Source organism: Pseudomassariella vexata, assembly GCF_002105095.1.
Source record: "Pseudomassariella vexata strain CBS 129021 chromosome Unknown BCR38scaffold_2, whole genome shotgun sequence".
NCBI classification, from domain to species: domain Eukaryota; kingdom Fungi; phylum Ascomycota; class Sordariomycetes; order Amphisphaeriales; family Pseudomassariaceae; genus Pseudomassariella; species Pseudomassariella vexata.
Genome location: NW_024467957.1, coordinates 2,254,407 through 2,272,453, shown reverse-complemented (window position 1 = coordinate 2,272,453; position 18,047 = coordinate 2,254,407). Strand labels below are relative to the sequence as shown.

The 18,047-nt window shown below is 51.2% G+C and overlaps 5 protein-coding genes across 5 annotated transcripts; 2 read left to right on the top strand and 3 right to left on the bottom strand.

Moving 5' to 3' along the window:
- Positions 1–3,845: 3,845 nt before the first annotated feature.
- Positions 3,846–8,086, top strand: BCR38DRAFT_100313 (uncharacterized protein). The gene is made up of 3 exons (XM_040853288.1): positions 3,846–4,245; positions 4,517–7,623; positions 7,685–8,086. The coding sequence occupies exons 1-3, from the start codon at positions 3,998–4,000 to the stop codon at positions 7,951–7,953; spliced, it is 3,624 nt and encodes a 1,207-aa protein (XP_040720078.1). The 5' UTR covers positions 3,846–3,997; the 3' UTR covers positions 7,954–8,086.
- A 685-nt stretch (positions 8,087–8,771) lies between these two features.
- Positions 8,772–10,493, bottom strand: BCR38DRAFT_471499 (uncharacterized protein). The gene is made up of 2 exons (XM_040862863.1): positions 10,070–10,493; positions 8,772–9,941 (listed from the first exon to the last, which is right to left on the bottom strand). Exons 1-2 carry the CDS (start codon positions 10,263–10,265, stop codon positions 9,157–9,159), a joined length of 981 nt encoding a protein of 326 aa, XP_040720077.1. The 5' UTR covers positions 10,266–10,493; the 3' UTR covers positions 8,772–9,156.
- Positions 10,481–11,921, bottom strand: BCR38DRAFT_421064 (uncharacterized protein). Its single transcript, XM_040859420.1, has 2 exons — positions 11,520–11,921; positions 10,481–11,459 (listed from the first exon to the last, which is right to left on the bottom strand). Exons 1-2 carry the CDS (start codon positions 11,854–11,856, stop codon positions 10,897–10,899), a joined length of 900 nt encoding a protein of 299 aa, XP_040720076.1. The 5' UTR covers positions 11,857–11,921; the 3' UTR covers positions 10,481–10,896.
- A 141-nt stretch (positions 11,922–12,062) lies between these two features.
- On the top strand, positions 12,063–15,884 carry BCR38DRAFT_421061 (WD repeat domain-containing protein). Its single transcript, XM_040859419.1, has 6 exons — positions 12,063–12,152; positions 12,224–12,952; positions 13,006–13,626; positions 13,676–14,254; positions 14,302–14,394; positions 14,443–15,884. Exons 2-6 carry the CDS (start codon positions 12,373–12,375, stop codon positions 15,708–15,710), a joined length of 3,141 nt encoding a protein of 1,046 aa, XP_040720075.1. The 5' UTR covers positions 12,063–12,152; positions 12,224–12,372; the 3' UTR covers positions 15,711–15,884.
- A 196-nt stretch (positions 15,885–16,080) lies between these two features.
- Positions 16,081–17,694, bottom strand: BCR38DRAFT_503205 (KptA family-domain-containing protein; the record flags this gene model as incomplete). Its single annotated transcript, XM_040864873.1, has 3 exons — positions 16,081–16,744; positions 16,802–17,156; positions 17,467–17,694. 3 exons carry the CDS (start codon positions 17,692–17,694, stop codon positions 16,362–16,364), a joined length of 966 nt encoding a protein of 321 aa, XP_040720074.1. The 3' UTR covers positions 16,081–16,361.
- Positions 17,695–18,047: the final 353 nt, after the last annotated feature.

Here is an 18,047-nt window from a genome sequence, read left to right as displayed (position 1 = left end):
CCATCAAGATCATCAATCGGCTTGTTGGGCTACCATTGGCACTTTTAGTATAGCTGACTAGGGTAACAGTACTGGTCGAGGTTAACAAATTTATGCTAAGCTACCTCGATGTACTATTATGAATGCTCTCCTGAATCTTTAAGAAGGTTAATATCATTTCAGACTCATATCCTCATTGATTATCCATATTATTATATCGTTCCTCGCCGGTAGTCTCAGCGAGGTTCCTAGGAGTCTGGTTCGACCGCAAACTGACGTGGCACGCCCATGTTGAGCGTGTTAAAACAAAAATGACAACTCAAAAGCTAGCCCTGACAAAGCTAGTCAATATGTCGTGGGGCTGCGATCTTATACGGGCGAGGCTGTTATATACGGTGGTTATCCGTAGCGCGATCGCCTTCGGGGCGACTGCGTGGCATACTATAAGTGAGGAACCGGCAGGGCCAGCTAAGAGCCTGATGGGGATACAGAACGAGTGCCTCCGGGTAGTCTGTGGCGCCCACAAAGCGACGCCGGTTCGCCACCTGGAAGCAGAAGCAGCAATCCCGCCACTAGACCTCTATCTTAGTGCCCGGGCTGCTAAGTTTGAAGAACGGCTACGGCTTAGCGGGAAGAGAAATCTGCTTCGCAGCGCGAGCGCTAAAGCGTCACATATACTCGGCAGGATAGGCCGGCGAAGAGGAAGCAGGCGTCGCAGCTACTCCGACCGGCAGGGTACACTATGGAGAAGGAGGCCCGGGGCTCCGAGTGGATGAGTGAGGAAAAGGAGGTCCCGGCTGCCCTCTTCGGACACTGGAGGAAGAGATGGCTCACCGGAGCAGAGCATCACGATCGCCAGCGACGCGCCATCGCTGAGGAACCGGAGGGCCCTTCGATGCAGATACCGAAAGGGGGCAAGTATTTCGGCCTGAACCGACTGGAGGCGTCTACGCTGTGCCAGATCAGGACGGAAAAAATAGGACTAGCAGCCTTCTTCTTCAAGACAGGGGCTTTTGGCGTGTACTCGCCGCTATGCCGCTGTGGCGACGCCCCTGAGACGGCAGAGCACGTAATCCTCTTTTGCGGGCTGTTGGAAGGACCGAGGGAACGATTACGGGCCGCTATCGCACCACGGCCACTATACTCTCGCAGAGACCTCGCAACGGCAACAGGAGAACCAGTAGTTAGTGGGACTATTGTAAGGTGGCTGCTAGGGACGGGTCGGACAGCTTCAAGGCCCAGATAGCATCGATCTTCTCAGGGGGGACTTTGTTGGTAGGTTGAGAACCAACGTAGTATGGTAGTGAACGCAACGCAGTCGCCAATAGGGCGAACCGACGATGCAGCGTATGTATTTAGTCCAGCCATTAGGGCACGGTTTGACATACGGGAGTACTAGTAGAGGTACCGGAGGCTTCGAGCCTACGGCGTATTTAATAATAATATATCGTTCCTATTGGAGCAAAAGGAACAACGAGATCCTGGTTTTTGCGCAATTACTTAAGTATTTTGAAATGTAATTCGTGTATTGGAGTTTTCAGTTCGCTTTGGAAGAAAATCTGTATTTACTGTATCCTCACCCAAACAGAGAATCATTGAAACTGAAGCAGCATACTGAACTGTAAGGACTCCAAGAGATTACCAATGTTATGAACTTCACACCTCCAGAGACTTAAACAGATACATATCTTTTGGGACAGACGGATTGGCACATGAATCAGCTATTATATTCGTAGCATATTATGATAGTTGGTCAACGACTTTTCAGTTAACGTAGTTAAGGCTGTGATTTGAATAGGCACAAGATCTAGATGTAATTGACAGACTTGACTTCTCCAAGGTTACTTGACCTTAGTTCGATGGCAATATCATGCTGTTGCAGAACCGATTTTCAAATCCTCTGAGGAAAAGAGAAAATGCTTAAGCTTAGAAGACCAAACGTCTGTATCTCCATTACTGCACTGATACAACCAATCTTTCCTGGCTTGGCAACGTAAGGCCCGGCATTTATCATAGTTGCGAGCTTGGGAAAAAACTCTGGGGCAAGCTACGTGTCTTACATATGTCAAAACTTAGTAACAAGGTACCGTTTTTCGCCTCCGAAAACTTCGTAGGCTGATATGTAAGTGTACTAAGTACATTAATCTACGTACATTAATCAAAAAGACTGCAGCTCTGTCTCGGTATATTCTCGGCAAAGTGATGGTCAAGTAACTCGTGTACTTACACCTGGCCCTGCGTGCAATGTATGAGCCACGAGACTCATGCATCAATCTGTTTCTTCACAAAAACCGAGGTAATCCTTCAATCCTCAATGGGTGGCGATCACGAGCCCACCTTATTATCAAGTTCTGCAGCGTCATCTGCCCCATACTCGGGATGACTTAATGCATATTGATCGTGATATGTTTGGAGATCTCTTCTGAAAACAGGCAAAAAAATGCAGGCAAATCCATGACAACCCAATTCATCGCCATTGACCCCCACCGTTCAAGAGCCGCGGATAATCGTGTGTGACACGGCATTGTAAGTCCCCCGCATCGCAGTCTTCGGGGTGAGACTTGAGCCTATCAAGAGGCTGGCTTCAAATACTCGCAGCCGGCAGGACATTTTGATGCTCATTTTGAGGGCGGTAGTGGTGGTATCCTCAGCTGTGAGAGTTGCGTACGTGCCGCCCAAAGCGCAGAGCAATCTGGCATTTAATGTATGCAAATGTGGAGAAAAGACGAGCTAGTCCATTCGTGCCGTTCTGATGTCATATCATTCGATCCTTGGCTTCAAGCATAATTCCCAAGGCACAAGTCGAAGAAGCAAACCGAGGCCGTTAGAGAAACCTTCTCTGCGCAGAGGCAGTTTATTTGAACAATCATAGTCAGAAAACAAAGATCGTTCGAGGCCTCAGTTTCATTGTGTCCTCTTCGAAAACGAGCACAGACTGACCCCGTTGTCAAATCGAAACTTCAGCCTTGAAAGGAAACAGACCCTGAATTTATCAATCTACCACTTCAGAAATCAATGACTTTCGTACCCCACCAACGTCAATGTTCGGGTAGCACATAGGAGCAGCCAGCCAGCTACATTCAGTTGTACAATTGTACTTTGCAATTGTACTAACGCGGCCGCTCAGCCACGGACGGCACTGTCGGGTGCGCCGACTACATAAAGGTAGTAGCCCAAGCACTTGAGATCAGCTGCGAAGCCCAAGAGGGAGGTGAGCAACAATCCACCGTCGTTTTGACATTCGAGGCAGACACCATAGGTTGTTTCCCGATAACTTTACACACACAAGTTAGCCTGGAAGCTGACAGCAACGTTGAATACAGTTACAGATTGTCCTTGCTGCGGGTACCTAGGTAGCGCAAAGTCTCATTGTTCGCAAAGAAATTCCCCATAGTTGGCTACCCGCACAGGTCTTAAGGTTGACTTCCGCTGAACCCCATTGTCGAATTGATTCTCAATGCAGCAGGCAGGAGGAGGCTTATAACCGCACTCAAGGATTCCCCAGCTTTCTTTTTCTTCGTCTTCGGCTCTGGCGGGTGCTGCTACTGCTGCTGCTGCTGCTATCTGAACTTGAAAGTAATTGCAATTGCAGCTACTGTTTCGGTCTGATATTTGCAAAAGGGCAAGCCATTGTTTTGCAGAGTGAAGTTGGCAAGCCACCAAGCACGCTGTGATCGGACTTTGTCGGTTGTTGGCTCCCTTTTCGCAACTCATCCCTCCGCCGCCGAACCCCGCGCAACCCAAGGTCCTTCCTCCGAATCTCGAATCGAGTTTGGTCGGGCATCCGAATATTACGTATTGATCATATACTTTCAGCTTCCGTCTGCCCTGCTGAGTCGCCAACACTGCTGCCACAATTATGAAACATATTCATGGTGGAACCCAGGAACACGGTGAGTGCGAGTCGCTGCGCATGCTCCGCCCACTTCTGGGCTTGCCTTCGCTGCAGACAAGCCAGCCAGCAACATGACTGACAATCTCTGCCATCACCCACCACACCACCTATGCAAAACTTGAAATGGGCACTGACACGAAGCTCTCATCCAAAGGCGCCGACACCGACAAAAATACGCACGATGGGGAGCCCGAACGTGGTCGCGGCAGGAGCAAACATCTGTCCCCTACGCTCCACATACCCAAGAATCGAAGCACCGGAAACCTCACCGTTGTCGACGAGGTGCCAATACCCGATAAGTCGACATCGCGAATTCGCTTCTCCTTCGATGCAGGATCAGCTGCCACGGCCGACTATGATTCGATCACAAGGTACGAATGTCGTCCGCCCCCCTCCCCCCTCCCCGTGTCCCCCCGCCCCCCAAGTTGCGTGGTCTCGGTGTAGTGCACTACTACCGCTCATCCCTCCACACCATTCCCAAACGTCACATGCTTTGCTCTTCCACCTTACTGCTTACACACACAATGGACACAATGCCACCCAACACAATCAGCTGCGAGCTGTAAGCAGAGCGCTGATGATTGAACGCCTTCTCTCCTCTCTATTCTAATCATTGATATTGATATTGTGCCTGTCCTCCAGATCTCCCCTCATAACCGATCACGATCATGGACTTGGTCTGTCTGGGCTGCGACGTATCCGCCAGCACCAGCCCATGCGCACCCCCACATTACCTTCATCCGCCGCTACATCCCGAAGTCCTTCTGTTGGCATTACGAGGTCGTCGTCCATGACAATGATGCTGCCTCCTGGACACCAAATACCGTTGTCGCCTGGACCGGCGTCGCCCAACTTCACCGAAGATCTCACTCGCTTCCCGTCCGAGTCCTTGCACTCTTTCTCTTTTGCTCATCAGTCCGAAGACTTCATGCATAACCGCCAGAACGTCCTGAAACGGTCTATAGAGTTTATGAAAGATCGCCTGGGCTGGGCTGCATCATCTAGTGCTGCGATTGCCAGTGCCCAAGCAAGAGTGACCGGCGATGTTGAAACTCAGAATATGCTGGAAATGCTAGCAAGGGCACAACTACTTGGTGCTGGAAACCTGCCCCACTCTGATTCCTCATTCGTGGCCGGTCCGTTGACTGGGCCTGCCGATATATCAGGAGATAATGTCTTTGAGAAGGAGTTCATACCGAGGACGAGCAGTCCCGACTCATATTCGACCCCCCGAGTGTCCCCAAATACGTTGCGGTCGCCGCAAGTCGAACCGGAGAGCACATCTCGCACTGAGGATGACGTGCCGCGATCGAAGCATACAGGGGCCGTTCAAAACGACCCCGATTCGGAGAATTCTTCACGTACACCTACCAATGAGAGCGGAACAACTGCTAAGACATCCCCGCCAGTCTCGAGGAAGCCGAGTTTGCGAAGGACCTATACTGATGTGGCTCCCATGTCATTGCAGCAGAAGCTTATGGATGCTATGGCTCAGCCCTTCGTCGCCGGTCAGCAAAGGGGATACCCAGACGCCTTAGCATCTCCGGCATTGCCGCCACAATCCGGACCAGCTTCGTTTAGTGTCCCAGGACCCCTAGGACCAGCAGTCCATGGCCATTCGACGCGCTGGGTCCCGGCGGCCCAGGCTATATTTACAACAGAATCCAAACCGCCGTGGACAATCCTGGCGGCCAATGACCTGGCTTGTCTCGTGTTTGGTGTCACCAAAGCTGAGGTGCGCAAAATGGGTATCCTGGAAGTCGTCCAGGAGGAAAGAAGATCATGGTTGGAGACCAAGTTACTTGGCGAGGATCCTGACAAAGCTGTTCAAGCTCCCAAGAAGCAAGTTACCAAACCTGCACCAGCGTCAAGTGGTTCCGCACTACTAGGAGGACGCGGTGGTATAACTGCACAGCTACTAAGCAAGCCTAATTCTAGGTCACAGCCTCCACAGGCACCGGGGCGGCGGGCGGCCACTGTTCACAGCGGTGATGCGACGCCTTTGAAAGCTCGTGGTGGTACACACCATCACAATTCGAAATCTAGGGGGGTCTTGCTTTGCGGCGACGTGGTACCGATCCGAAAAAGGAATGGTGCTACTGGCTCAGCGAGTCTCTGGGTAAAAGAGAAGAGGATTGGGCTGATTTGGGTTCTTGAGGAAATCCACGAGGATGTCGTGTTACTCAGTCTCGACGAAGATGGGGTCGTCACCAAGATCGCGGGGGACACAAGTCCTATATGGAGAGAAGATGACGTTCGCCCGGGCATGGACGTTGGAAAACTCATAAGCCGCATTCCCAGGCAAGGGATTGACCCAAGAACTGGTGCCATCGACTACGCTCAAATCGCCAAGCGGAGATACTTCACTTGCCGCAACAGTGATAAAATCAACATCCCGGCAACCGTGAGTCAAACCCGAGGTCAGATGGAGCTTCGTGTCTCCAGCTTTCCTCATATTGCGGGCATCGTAGTCATTGCCCCTAGCACCCTGAAAATCAAGAGTTCTAACTCCGTGTTCTGCGGCGCCTTGTTTGGCTATGATAAGTCAGAGGGACTGCACATCAATACACTCGTACCTGACTTCGACAAAATCCTAAGGATTTTGACAGACCAGGACGGGGTGGACCTACATGACGGTATCGTCGTGCCAGAGCACAGCTTCCGCAAGGCATCGGCTGTCTTAGCTGTCCGCGAAGGCAGACCTGATGCGGCGTTGGGATTTCTGAATCCGGAAGGTCTTGCTGCGAAACACCGTGACGGCACCGAACTCAAGATCGACGCCCAGATGAGAGTGGTCAAGAGTGAGAAACGACCTAACCACGATTCTGGATCAAGTGATGAAGAGCTATCTCCAATTGAGGAGGCAGGATCCACCAACGAACCGGAAATGGTTTTTGCCTTATGGATTACATACTCAAGACACTTACACGCCCCCCGAGGCACCTCAATCGTGCCCACTAGCTCACCACTCCTTTCTGGAGCAGCGACACCATTGCACCAGCCCTCGCCCGGCCAGACACCGGCACACACGCCTCAAGACATAAGCTCGGATTCTGACGAACCAAAGAAGGCATCCGCGGCACTAATGCTGACACAGCAATTGAAAGATGTCGCGAGATCGGCTGCAGCCAAACTTACTGGCAGCACAAGACCCTCAGATGAGCCAGCAGCCCCAGTACCTGATATCAGCGAGCCAGTAGCCGACAAGAAGAGTATTGAAGATTTCGTCATATTAGAGGACATGGGCCAAGGTGCTTATGGCCAAGTCAAGCTTGCTCGCTATAAGCACCATGGCGGAAGAAAAGTCGTTTTGAAATATGTGACGAAGCGGCGGATTCTTGTGGATACCTGGACTAGAGATCGTCGCCTCGGCACGGTACCCCTAGAAATACACGTCCTCGACTACCTCCGCAGGGATGGTCACAAGCACCCTAACATTGTCGAGATGGAGGATTTCTTCGAAGATGACACCAATTACTACATCGAGATGGCCCCGCATGGTCTGCCAGGAATGGACCTGTTTGATTACATTGAACTTCGCACAAACATGGAGGAGGACGAGTGTCGCAGCATTTTTGTCCAGGTAGCCAGGGCCATACAGCACCTCCACATTAAGGCTAAGGTTGTCCATCGGGATATTAAAGACGAGAATGTCATTCTAGATGGCGAGGGAAATATCAAGTTGATTGACTTCGGCAGCGCAGCATACATCAAGAGTGGCCCTTTCGACGTCTTCGTTGGTACCATTGGTGAGTTCAGACGAAGAAAGTTGACCCCAGTTTGAAGAATGCGTGTGCTAATTTCAAGAAGATTATGCCGCCCCCGAGGTATTGGCGGGTAAGCCATACGGCGGTAAAGAGCAAGACGTCTGGGCTCTTGGAATTCTTCTCTACACTATAGTATACAAGGAGAACCCGTTCTACAGCATCGACGAGATAATGGATCGCGACTTGCGGGTGCCTTACACTATCAGCGATGAGAGTATTGACCTTATCCGGTGCATGCTCAACCGCGATGTCACGCAACGATACGACATCAACCAAGTGTTGAATCATCCATGGTGCCAGATGGATATTTGAAAGCTTGGCAGGGAGACTGAACTGGGCAGGGGCTGGGATTGATGAATGCATAACGAGACATTACCCTGATGAACACTGGAAGAGAGGTGGTTGACTAGATGACGAAACGTTTGGTGCATGATACCCTCGAAGAGCTTTTGTTTCTTTTTCTTTTTGGTTCTGTTCGAAGACGAAGACGAAGATGAAGATCATCAACCTCATAGAACGCTCAACGACAATAGGGACCCGGGACAAAGCATACTGGGGGTGGGGGGTGGAGTTGCGAGATGGACACACAGGAGGGCGGCACAGTTTGCAATCCACAAAGGTCTGGTAGAAAGGAACTTTTACATAGGCGATACAAAGGCGGCAGCGTGCATCGATACAGATCAGATCAGATCAAACAGAGCAGCTCAAGGAAGCAATTATTAGCCAGCCAATAAAGCAGCTGATCGTAGATATGAGCTTCGTGGTGAACGAATGCGCGTAAGACAGGAATTGAGGACGGTCGGGAAGAGTTTAGTAATCCCATAGTATTACAATGGGAGAAAAGGGGAGAAGCGCACTCCACGTCCTCGCTGCTATATCACACATCAGCAGTGGCTGCGCTTATGTTTACGGGTCTGTCAAACAATATACTCATCCCCGGTTACTCTCTTAAGGGATCTTCGTACGTCATGCTGCTGAATGCCTGGGTCTAAGCACGAGATGATTCCGAATTTACCATACTTGAGCATAAGCTATCGTTACTGGTATACCGTGTTGATCCTCGATGACATCCAAATGGCGTTGTTGACATCACTTGTAGACTTGTTAAAAAGACAGGGTGCTACTACATTGTATTGATCCATGTCTAGCCGCGTGTGGGTGAATATCCTACATTCGTTACTTGCCGTTTCACGTTTGCATGATGTTCTTGCATAACAAAATTTCGGGTGGCTGATTCCCTCGCATCGGCTTTCAACACACGTAAGTCTATAATTCTATGCAAAGAAATGGCGACTTGCTCCATCTCAAACTGTTTCTCCGGTATTCGGGAGTAGCCAGCTCGCTCAGCCGATTCCTGAACTGCACAGTTCATTGAGAATGCTCCGTAGAAGCAACAGTACCGGACTTTCAGGCATACACTATCATTCCAAGAACACATCGTCTGACCATTCCAGCTCAAGACCGTTATTCTTCTCGAAATCTTCGACAGACATGGTCATACGATTGGCATTTTATTCAGCCTACATTCTGTCCAATAGAACTGTTGGCGCCCAAGTTCGCTAAAACCCGCCGTATCGTCTCCTGCCGCTCGTCGTACACCCTCTGCAGATGCCTCAGCACTTCGTCCGCCATGAGCTCCTTGGCGTGTTTCTTGCCCAGGATATCCTTCACATGCCCCATATCGGGCGGGAACTTCAGACGCTGCGTGTCGACAACTTCGAACTCAGGACTTCCGCACCAGAATCCGCGGATCTCCTGCTCGGCCAGGTTATAACGGGGCGCCTGGATGCCGAGCTTCTTGCAGTACTGCTCCACAAGCGACAAGGCCGAGAGCTCGCCCCCGTTGCTAAAGGGTTTGTTGCCGTTAGCTCCATCTCCCAGACCCATGGGGTTCTGAGTCATGACCCTGGCTTCCGGCGGCGTGGGTGGTATCCGGCGCTGCTTCTTAGCGGCCGGCTGCTGCTGGGATGTCGCAGGTGTTGTTGTCGTCATGGTGGGAATATTACTATTCGTCGATGACGCCTTGGGCTTCTTGAAGGTCATGTCCTCGGTGTTATCGGGGATGAACTTCTTCATCTTGAGCCACTCGATGGCACACTTGGCCGCGTACTGCTTCGCGTCCTTCTTGCGGGCGAAGGAGGGCACGGCGTCGTTGATGAGGCCCGTGCCGGGACCCGGGAAGGGAGCGCTGTTCTCCTTGATTTGGACGGAGCAGGTGAAGCGCGGGGGTGCTGAGGGGACAACGGGCTCTTCCTTGAAAATGACACCTGAGTTGGGGTCTGGGTAGGCATTGCGATATCCTATGGGGTTTGTTAGTGTTTGGTTTGAGAAAGCAGGCGAGTGAATGTGAAAATAACATCATAACTTCTGAGCAGTTCTCGAAAATGCCGGGGGCCTACATGTTATAGAAAAGACAGAGGGAACTCACGATGAAGCAAGCTGACCCAATCAATGCCCCCGATATCAGGTTCAATTTGCGATGGCCTTATAGCATTATGCAAGTCCTGAAGCGCCTTGCGCTGAGCTGGGGAAAGCGGTGCAGGTTGACCATGCGCAGCTTCATGGTCCCGTTGCTGCAGGGCCCATTCAGATATCTCAGTGTAGATTGACGAAGCAACAGCCATCGTGGTATCGAAGTGACGTTGAACGTTGCAGCCTCACTTCAAGTCGTGGTCATGTGGGGGTGTGATCGGGGAGTGCTGCGTTTGAGTGGCCGGCTAAGGTGGATATTTTGGCACCACAAGTACGACAACGTGGAATTGCAAAGAATGTCACTTAAGATACATGAACGTGACACTGTCTAAAATTGCCGGGTTCATGAAAGGAAATCAGACAAAAAGTTTCTTTCAGAGCTGGTTATATCCATGAGTCCAGACCGTGATTGTCCTCATGGTAGTTAAATTTGCAACTTGGCGGGGTTATCGTAATGATCAAATAGCGGGGCTATGCAGAAAGTGCAAAGTACATTACCAAGACAATTTTCCTAATGTGTCTCTCCCGAGTTCATGTATGTGTAATAGCACTGGTCTCTCTGTTACCAGTGACTTTCATGTAGCGTGTGGTAGCTTTAATGAATGAAACCTTTTACTCCGTATAACACATAAACTCATATAGATCTACAATTGCTGTGGATTGTGATGGTGGGTTGAGACCCAGTAACAAACTTCCTTTCTCGCGCGAGCTCTCCATCTCTCTCTCTCTCTCTCTCTCTCTCGCTGGGTATCAATGCGTTGTGATTTTCTGTAGGTACTTCTTCTACTTCTCAAAGAACCCGCCATCGCTGTCCGAGTCTGAGTCCGAAGAATCTGATGAAGCAGCTGCACCTGACTTCGCTTTGTTTGGGTTCTTCAAGAACATCCTACCCTCTCCTGGCCGAGTAGCAGCGGCATCCGGAGTGAGTTTGCTCTTTGCCTTGAGAGCCTCGGCCTTGGTCGCGAAAGAGTGTTTCGATGGGCGCTCCTTTGGTGCCTTGGATCGAGAATCTGATGCCAGCTTTCGATCTCTGAATTCAAGCAATGCAGGAATGCCCTTCTTCGCAAGCTTCTCTATCGTAGGCCACATGGAAGGTCTCTCGGCTTTGAGAGCTTTTGCTGCCGAACTTGCCGTCTCGGGCTTCTCTCCACCATTAACTTCCAGACCTAGCGTGGCTACGGGATATAAGCTGACATAGCGTTGGCGCAGTGGGAAGAATTTGGCGTAGAGGCTGTCTATCTGGGCGATGTGCAGGTCTTCCTCGAGTTTCTTGATTTCCTCAGGATCTTGGGATTCGGCAATTTGTTTCTCGATCTGTTTGGCGAGCCGGTCTGCCTTCTTTCGTTCTGTGGCATGTCTGAGAACACAACTCGCGAACATTCCTAGGTATAAGGGACGTGACGTACCGTAAAATCGCACCATGTGGTACTTCTTGATCATTTTCTTCGTCTTTTTCGAATCCTCAGCCTCCTCGATCTTCTGCTTGTGATGCTCCAACTCCCTCTCCATATCGTTCTTGATGTTAGCTGGAAGATTTTGCCCCGTCCTGAACTTTCTCTCGATCGTCCGCGCTCGTTTCTTTACCCAATTGATGTTGTTGGGCTTTGCCTTGGTCTTCTTGCCGTTCTTGTTCTTGGCTCGCTTCGATGGGTGAAGACCCGGGACGTATTCTCGAGGCTTAGCATCCTTCCTGCCAGAGCCTGCTTCCTCGTAATCTGAGAACTTTCTCTTTGAATCACCCATGATGGAAGGTGTGTGTTCTGGTCTCGCTCTTTGGACTAGTGGAAGTAGAAGTCGCAGAAAAATGCACCTGGGGAATTAAGAACGGGCTGCGACGGACTTTGAAGCCAGAGAAAAATAAAGCGGAACCCGGGGTATAATTTAACCGGCGTTGTACCGGTGGTACTTGGTATATCTTCAATGGACTTTGGGCCAACCAATGAACCGCAACTCATGCAAATGCATCAATCTTGACCTTGACCTTCCCCGGCTCTGGGAAGCTGCATTCTTCCATTGCAATAAATGATATCGAAATATAGGTGAGGCTGCCTATCAAGACTGATCATGCCTGATCGGGGTGAATAGTTGTCATACTAATAATACTCTCAAGGGGAGCTGTCTAAAGTTACAATCACATTCAGTGCTGCAACTCATGACATCCCCCCAAAGCTCAAGTGGCCCTATAAGGCTCTGAAGCGGCGAGCTCCTGTCAAATATCAGTTCAACGAAGACTCTAGCATCCAGCACCATAACGCAGTCATGGATCGCCCAGAGCCTGGTCTCATCAAGTGGTCGCCCAATGCGACATACGACAGCTTTCTGCACATCAATTTACAGCATCGTGTTGTGCAGATTTATGAGCCAACTGGTCATGCGCAGCGCGGCAAGTTTGATTTTCAAAAGCTGTCCAAGCATGACGACTTTCCTCCGCTGACCACTTATGACTGGTCCCCGACCATTCCCGGCCTCGTCGCCGTGGGCACATCGAATGGTGTTGTCAATCTTCTCCGCGTTGATGACAATCTAAATCATTACTTGGAACTGAAGCTGAGGAATCCACGTGTCTGCCAAGCTGTGGCCTTCAACACAGGCAATCTTCTAGCTGTTGGTCTGGAACGAGTCCGGAATGATCAATGTCTGCATATATGGGATGTGAATCGAATCTGTCACATGGACTCGACCACACCCGGCTTTCCCGTTGACGATTCAACGCTCATTGAACCTATTCATCGCTTAGAGCCCAGTGTTGCCGTTTCAAGTGTCAAGTTCTTCGAGGATAACAACCAGCTCCTTGCGGTAGCGATCAAGAATTCGGGAATCCGAATTTACGATCTCCGAGGTAGTCTTCGCCCATGCCTATAGTCTGTATCGGATGAGGCTAATGCTGCAAAGATCCCCATGTTCCCGCCATAACGAATCAGACCAAGTGTAACAACAACTTGGCCATCGATTATGCGGACCAGAACTACTTCGCTTCCTCGGCGCTCGATCAGCCAGGCGTCATGGTCTGGGATCGAAGAGCGATTTCACGCACATCTTCTTCTCCAGTATATCTCGACGCTGTTGATACAGACGATTTGCCTTGGGGGGCTGCATTGAGGCTGGATCGAGCTATTGACGTCCAGGCCGATCGAGATGAAGATAAGCACTCATTAATTCGCTCGGTGCGGTACTGTCGAGATCACAGAGGCTTGCTGGCCGTCTTATCCCGGACCGGCCAGCTCAAGATCATGGACACACACAAGGAGTTCACCACACCTGACATGGAGTATCAAGGCAGCCCTGAGCTATTGCAAGTGCGGAGATCTTATGAGCTTGATCACAGTTACGACCCCAAGAAATCCGATAGAATTGTCTCGTTCGACTGGATTACCCTTGATTCCCCAGTCTTGACTCCAAGGGTTGTAGTTTTGCGAGCCAACGGCGCTTTTGACATTCTCGAGAAGCCCTCATACACGTCAGAGCATGTCTACAAGATGGTCCCATGGCAGCCACCCTACCGTGGCGATGAAGGTATGATTTAACATGTGCCTACGGATGATCATGACTGATCTGTTTGTAGATGGCAGCAACTATCATGACTTTATGCAGCTCGAAGGACCTCAGTACTCAGAGATGATGGGGTCTATACTTATTGAGAATGCACTTTCTGACATACCCCTGTTCGGAGAAGAGAAAGCGGACATCGAGACTATTATAGAGAAGGCGCTACAGCCCCGCTCACCAGAACATGCTTGTGTTGAAGATGCCGAGGCGATTACTGCGCCTCTCCCTCGTTTATTCACACATGGAGCGACCATGGCAGACAAGTTGCGAGGGTTGAGAAACTACTCTAAGCAGCACCTGAAAGTGAGCAAGTCCAAGGCTGGATATGGGCAACATCATCCGAGTCGTAAGGAAATCGCCCCAAAGACAGAAGGGGTTGCTGCAGGCAAGGCCGTAACGCGCTCAAATCGACATTCGCATGAGAAACTGCTCAGCTTGAGCCTCGACACGAAAGGATTCCCCAAAGAAGCTCAGCTGGTTCTCGACCACGTTGCTCTTCTCCGTGCTAAGGATAAATATCTGTTCGATTTTGCAGCAAACCGAGACATCGTGTCGGACGATCCGTGGCTCCGGGACATGTGGGATTGGATCGCTGGTCAGTGGCATCCACGTACTTGATGAAAACAGACTAATTATCGATAGGGGCAGCACAGGATGCGGCTGATGAAGGTATGGTGGCCTTAGGTCTGGATCTTAGCTACATGGGGGTGCACGCTATTTGGGCAAACGATCTAGGTATTTTCACAGGTAGTTCTGACATGAACTCAACTAATGGCGTCGCAGGCCGTCAAGCAGCATCCAGACTGGGTGAGGGAATCGTCCCGCCGGATGCTGCAACCTTCGAGAGCTGTATTGAAACCATCAACCAAAGGTCTGGGCTACCGAGATGGGACGGAGCGATGACAGCCTGGCCGGCTCATAGACGAGCCTGTTCGAGGATAGCTCTCTGGGGCCGGTCTTCCCAGACGGACTTCAATGACTATGTAAAGACACCGGCGTCAGAGCGTAACTCCTCGTGGTATACGATGACGACAGCACACGCACTGTTCATGGGCGACACCAAACAAGCAGTGCAAACTCTGAAAGCTGCCAGCACGGAGTACCCCGAGCTGCTGTTTGTGTCGCTCGCCTTGCAGCTGATTGGACGAGGTGATGTAGACGCCCATCAGGCGAAGGAACAGCTCGACTTCGACAGCGCAGTGGCATCCAAGACAGATCCATATCTACGAGCCATCTCATCTTTGATCGCTACGAACGACTGGGAGTCGATCGCTAACCAAGAATCTCTGCCGCTTAGAGAGCGCACATTCATAGCTTTCCGGTACTTCAACGATGAGAGGCTGACAGCATGGCTCGACAGGCAGGTGGCCAAGGCCATCCACACGGGCGACATTGAGGGCATTGTACTCACGGGGATCACGGACAATCTCATCGACATCTTCGCCAAGTACGTTGAGAAATTTCACGATGTCCAGACGGCCACTCTAGTACTATCTATCTGTGCACCACGTTACATTGACGATTACCGTTGCCTCGCCTGGCGCAACGCATACCGAGCTTATTTGCAACGCTACAAGGCCTTCTATCAGCGGACTAAATTCGAAGTGGAGAGCACTAAAAAGAGCAAACGAGGTGACCTCCCGACCGTCAAGCCGCCGTCCCGCCAGATCGCTCTACGCTGCATCTACTGCGATGCCGAGTACGAGCTGTCCAAGACAGGATCTGGCCCGCCATCGGCCGGGGAGCGGAGAAATCCCTTGATGACGACGAGCATCAACGCCGGTGTGAGCTGTCCGACGTGTGGTCGCCACCTGCCCCGCTGCGTCATCTGCCTGGAAGTGGTGGGTATCCCGCGCAGCGACAGGCCCGAGTCGGCGACAGATCTAGAGAAGAAGGTCGCAGCTAGGTTCCCGACTTTCTGTCTCAAGTGCGAGCACGTCCTGCATCTGGACCATGCGAGGCAGTGGTTCACCCGTCACGTAGAGTGTCCTGTGCCCGAGTGTCGGTGTCGATGTAACTTCAGGGCGAATCCGGAGCTGAACTACCATTGATGGAGATGAACAGGAAAGTTTCGGGGTGCTTTGTTAGTCCCCCATGAGAGAGTATAACTGATTTCCACGAGGCTATATTGTGCACATAATGAAGCTTCTTGCATGTAGCACTAGATACCATCGATCTTTAGGCATGTGAATTACTCAGATCAGCAATGATCACCCCATTTGGAATATATGTATCATCACTTGTATAGATTGGTTCCATGAAGTGCATAACTGCCATTTGCTGAATTGCAACAAATCCCCGAATGCTGGGCTCATTTCATGGCAGCAACATGTCTACGCTTCGCACCCAGTTGAGAGAGTATCTTATTGGAAAATCTAATTATATGTCCTAGGTATGACTTCAATGTGAGACTGCACAAGTGGCGTGGATGTGAGGTCAATTGTGAACGAGCCAGTAGTTGTATTACACTTGACACTGCGTTGGTCGCCTTCTAGGGTCAGATCCGTCATGGGCAACATACGACCAAATGGACCATGCTTGTCTATAACGAGGCATTTCTGCATACTCATTCCGGCTTTTTGGCGATCTGTGATAAGGAAAAGTTTCGTACTTCATGGCTTGATGGCTTCTCTCAAGAGAATAACGATCGATCTGATATGTAGCCATCAAACCCCAGCTATCACAAGCCGCCCCTGTGAACTTCATGACTCTCTCCCCCCTCTCCTCCCCCCTCTCCTCCCCCCTCTCTTCCCCCCTAGGCCACCCCCGCGACGACCACCACCGACGCCTCGTGTGTTCTTCCCTTGCGGCACCCTCGCAATCACCCCCTCGGGCAGATCAGCCACCTTCTCCCCATCCCTCCACAGCTCTCCCACCCCCTGTTTCCGTCCCCTGACCTCCTTAAAATACTTAGTCGGCACCACGCCATCCGCGTTTCCCGCGGTGAGAACGACCTTGTTGGAGCTGAGCCACCAGCTCATGTCGCCCTCTTTTAGACTCTTCTCCACGTCGACAAACACTAGCACTTCGGCATCGCTCCGCATCCCGCTCACGACCTTGGGCCTGCCTTGACCCTGCTCGGATGCTGCAGCCGTTCCGTCACCAGCTTCATGGGCCTGTTGCTGCTTCCCCTTTCCCTCACCGACTTTAGCTCCGTCCTCGGGAAACCCAGTGCCAAAATGGACGTGCGTCCGACCCATCTTCTTTAGCCCGCCGCCTTCTATAATCTGTGGCCAAAAAGCAAAGTATGTGCCGTGGACGACGACATCGGGGATATTGCCTGCGTCAAGGGTAATGGGCGTGTGAATGCCCTCGCTGGACAGCTCGATGCTGTGACCCTGGTTGGCGCGGATGAGCCAGTCGGCCGGCTCGGTTGAATCTGTGGTGGTGGTGGCGGGGTTGAGCTTCATGCTGAAGCGCTGCTTAGCGTTGGTTTGCACCTCACGCTGGATGTCTGCGAATGTTGGCTGGAGGGAGCGGATGCGTGGCCATAAGAGCTGGTTGGTGGTGTTAGTACGAACTGGAACATAGGTACATAATCGACGGGCGGGATGGAGGGGAGTGCGGTCAGCTGGCTAGCTTTCTTGTGACCGCGTCTCTTGTATCCGACTCCTCTCATCTGGTGGAACGATAAGAGGTCTGATAGAGTCGGTATCCTGCCAGCAGCTGGTATAGAACCTCGGTTGATAATAACCATCATGTCTCGTCTGTTCATCTAATCCAGTCTGCCGTGGACGTCGTTTCAAATATCCTCCGCTCCCCAACCTGATCTGATCCTAGAACAAGAAACCAAGAACATTAACTTACCACTTTATCCAACCTCGCAAACCCCTCGCTATTCAGCTCCACCCCCGCGGACTGCGCCTGGTGTCTCAACAGCGTCGACAGCGCCTTGGAGATCTGGACATCCCTCCCAGGACCAGCACCTCCACCGCCTCCTCCTCTTCCTTCGCGCGGACCCTTACCGCTCTTGGGTACTTTGGGAGTGCGGATCTTGAACTTCTCCTCCAAATCGTTGTCGTACTCGTCCGCCATCTTCTCCGTCGATCCACCCGGAGCGATACTTGAATTATGGCTTTGGGCGATGATTATGCGACTGGCGAGATTGACACGTCCGAAGCTGGAAACTACTCTGCGCAAGAGGATGCGGGGATCCAGTTTTGGAGATTTTGTAAGGTGTGTAGAAGATTCTAGTAATCGGTTGCTGTTTGGTGTTTATGGCATTTTATATAGATCAGTGATGCTGAAAGTATAAACCGGAGATTGAAGGAAAATTGTCGGGGCCCCAATCGATATTCCGCCCCAAAACCGACCGGCCTGAGTCACCATTAAAAGATGAAATTCCTGTATCAAATTCACCGCACCACTCCGTGCAAGAAACAACTACA

Excerpts from the sequence above, each read along its gene's own strand:
- BCR38DRAFT_100313 (XM_040853288.1), top strand. The coding sequence starts at position 3,998 with ATGGGCACTGACACGAAGCTCTCATCCAAAGGCGCCGACACCGACAAA. Across the intron at positions 4,246-4,516 it reads GACTATGATTCGATCACAAG|ATCTCCCCTCATAACCGATC; the intron begins GTACGAATGTCG and ends CCTGTCCTCCAG. Across the intron at positions 7,624-7,684 it reads CGTCTTCGTTGGTACCATTG|ATTATGCCGCCCCCGAGGTA; the intron begins GTGAGTTCAGAC and ends AATTTCAAGAAG.
- BCR38DRAFT_471499 (XM_040862863.1), bottom strand. The coding sequence starts at position 10,265 with ATGGCTGTTGCTTCGTCAATCTACACTGAGATATCTGAATGGGCCCTG. Across the intron at positions 9,942-10,069 it reads TTGGGTCAGCTTGCTTCATC|GATATCGCAATGCCTACCCA; the intron begins GTGAGTTCCCTC and ends CAAACCCCATAG.
- BCR38DRAFT_421064 (XM_040859420.1), bottom strand. The coding sequence starts at position 11,856 with ATGGGTGATTCAAAGAGAAAGTTCTCAGATTACGAGGAAGCAGGCTCT. Across the intron at positions 11,460-11,519 it reads CCACATGGTGCGATTTTACG|AACGAAAGAAGGCAGACCGG; the intron begins GTACGTCACGTC and ends GACATGCCACAG.
- BCR38DRAFT_421061 (XM_040859419.1), top strand. The coding sequence starts at position 12,373 with ATGGATCGCCCAGAGCCTGGTCTCATCAAGTGGTCGCCCAATGCGACA. Across the intron at positions 13,627-13,675 it reads ACCCTACCGTGGCGATGAAG|ATGGCAGCAACTATCATGAC; the intron begins GTATGATTTAAC and ends ATCTGTTTGTAG. Across the intron at positions 14,395-14,442 it reads TATTTGGGCAAACGATCTAG|GCCGTCAAGCAGCATCCAGA; the intron begins GTATTTTCACAG and ends ATGGCGTCGCAG.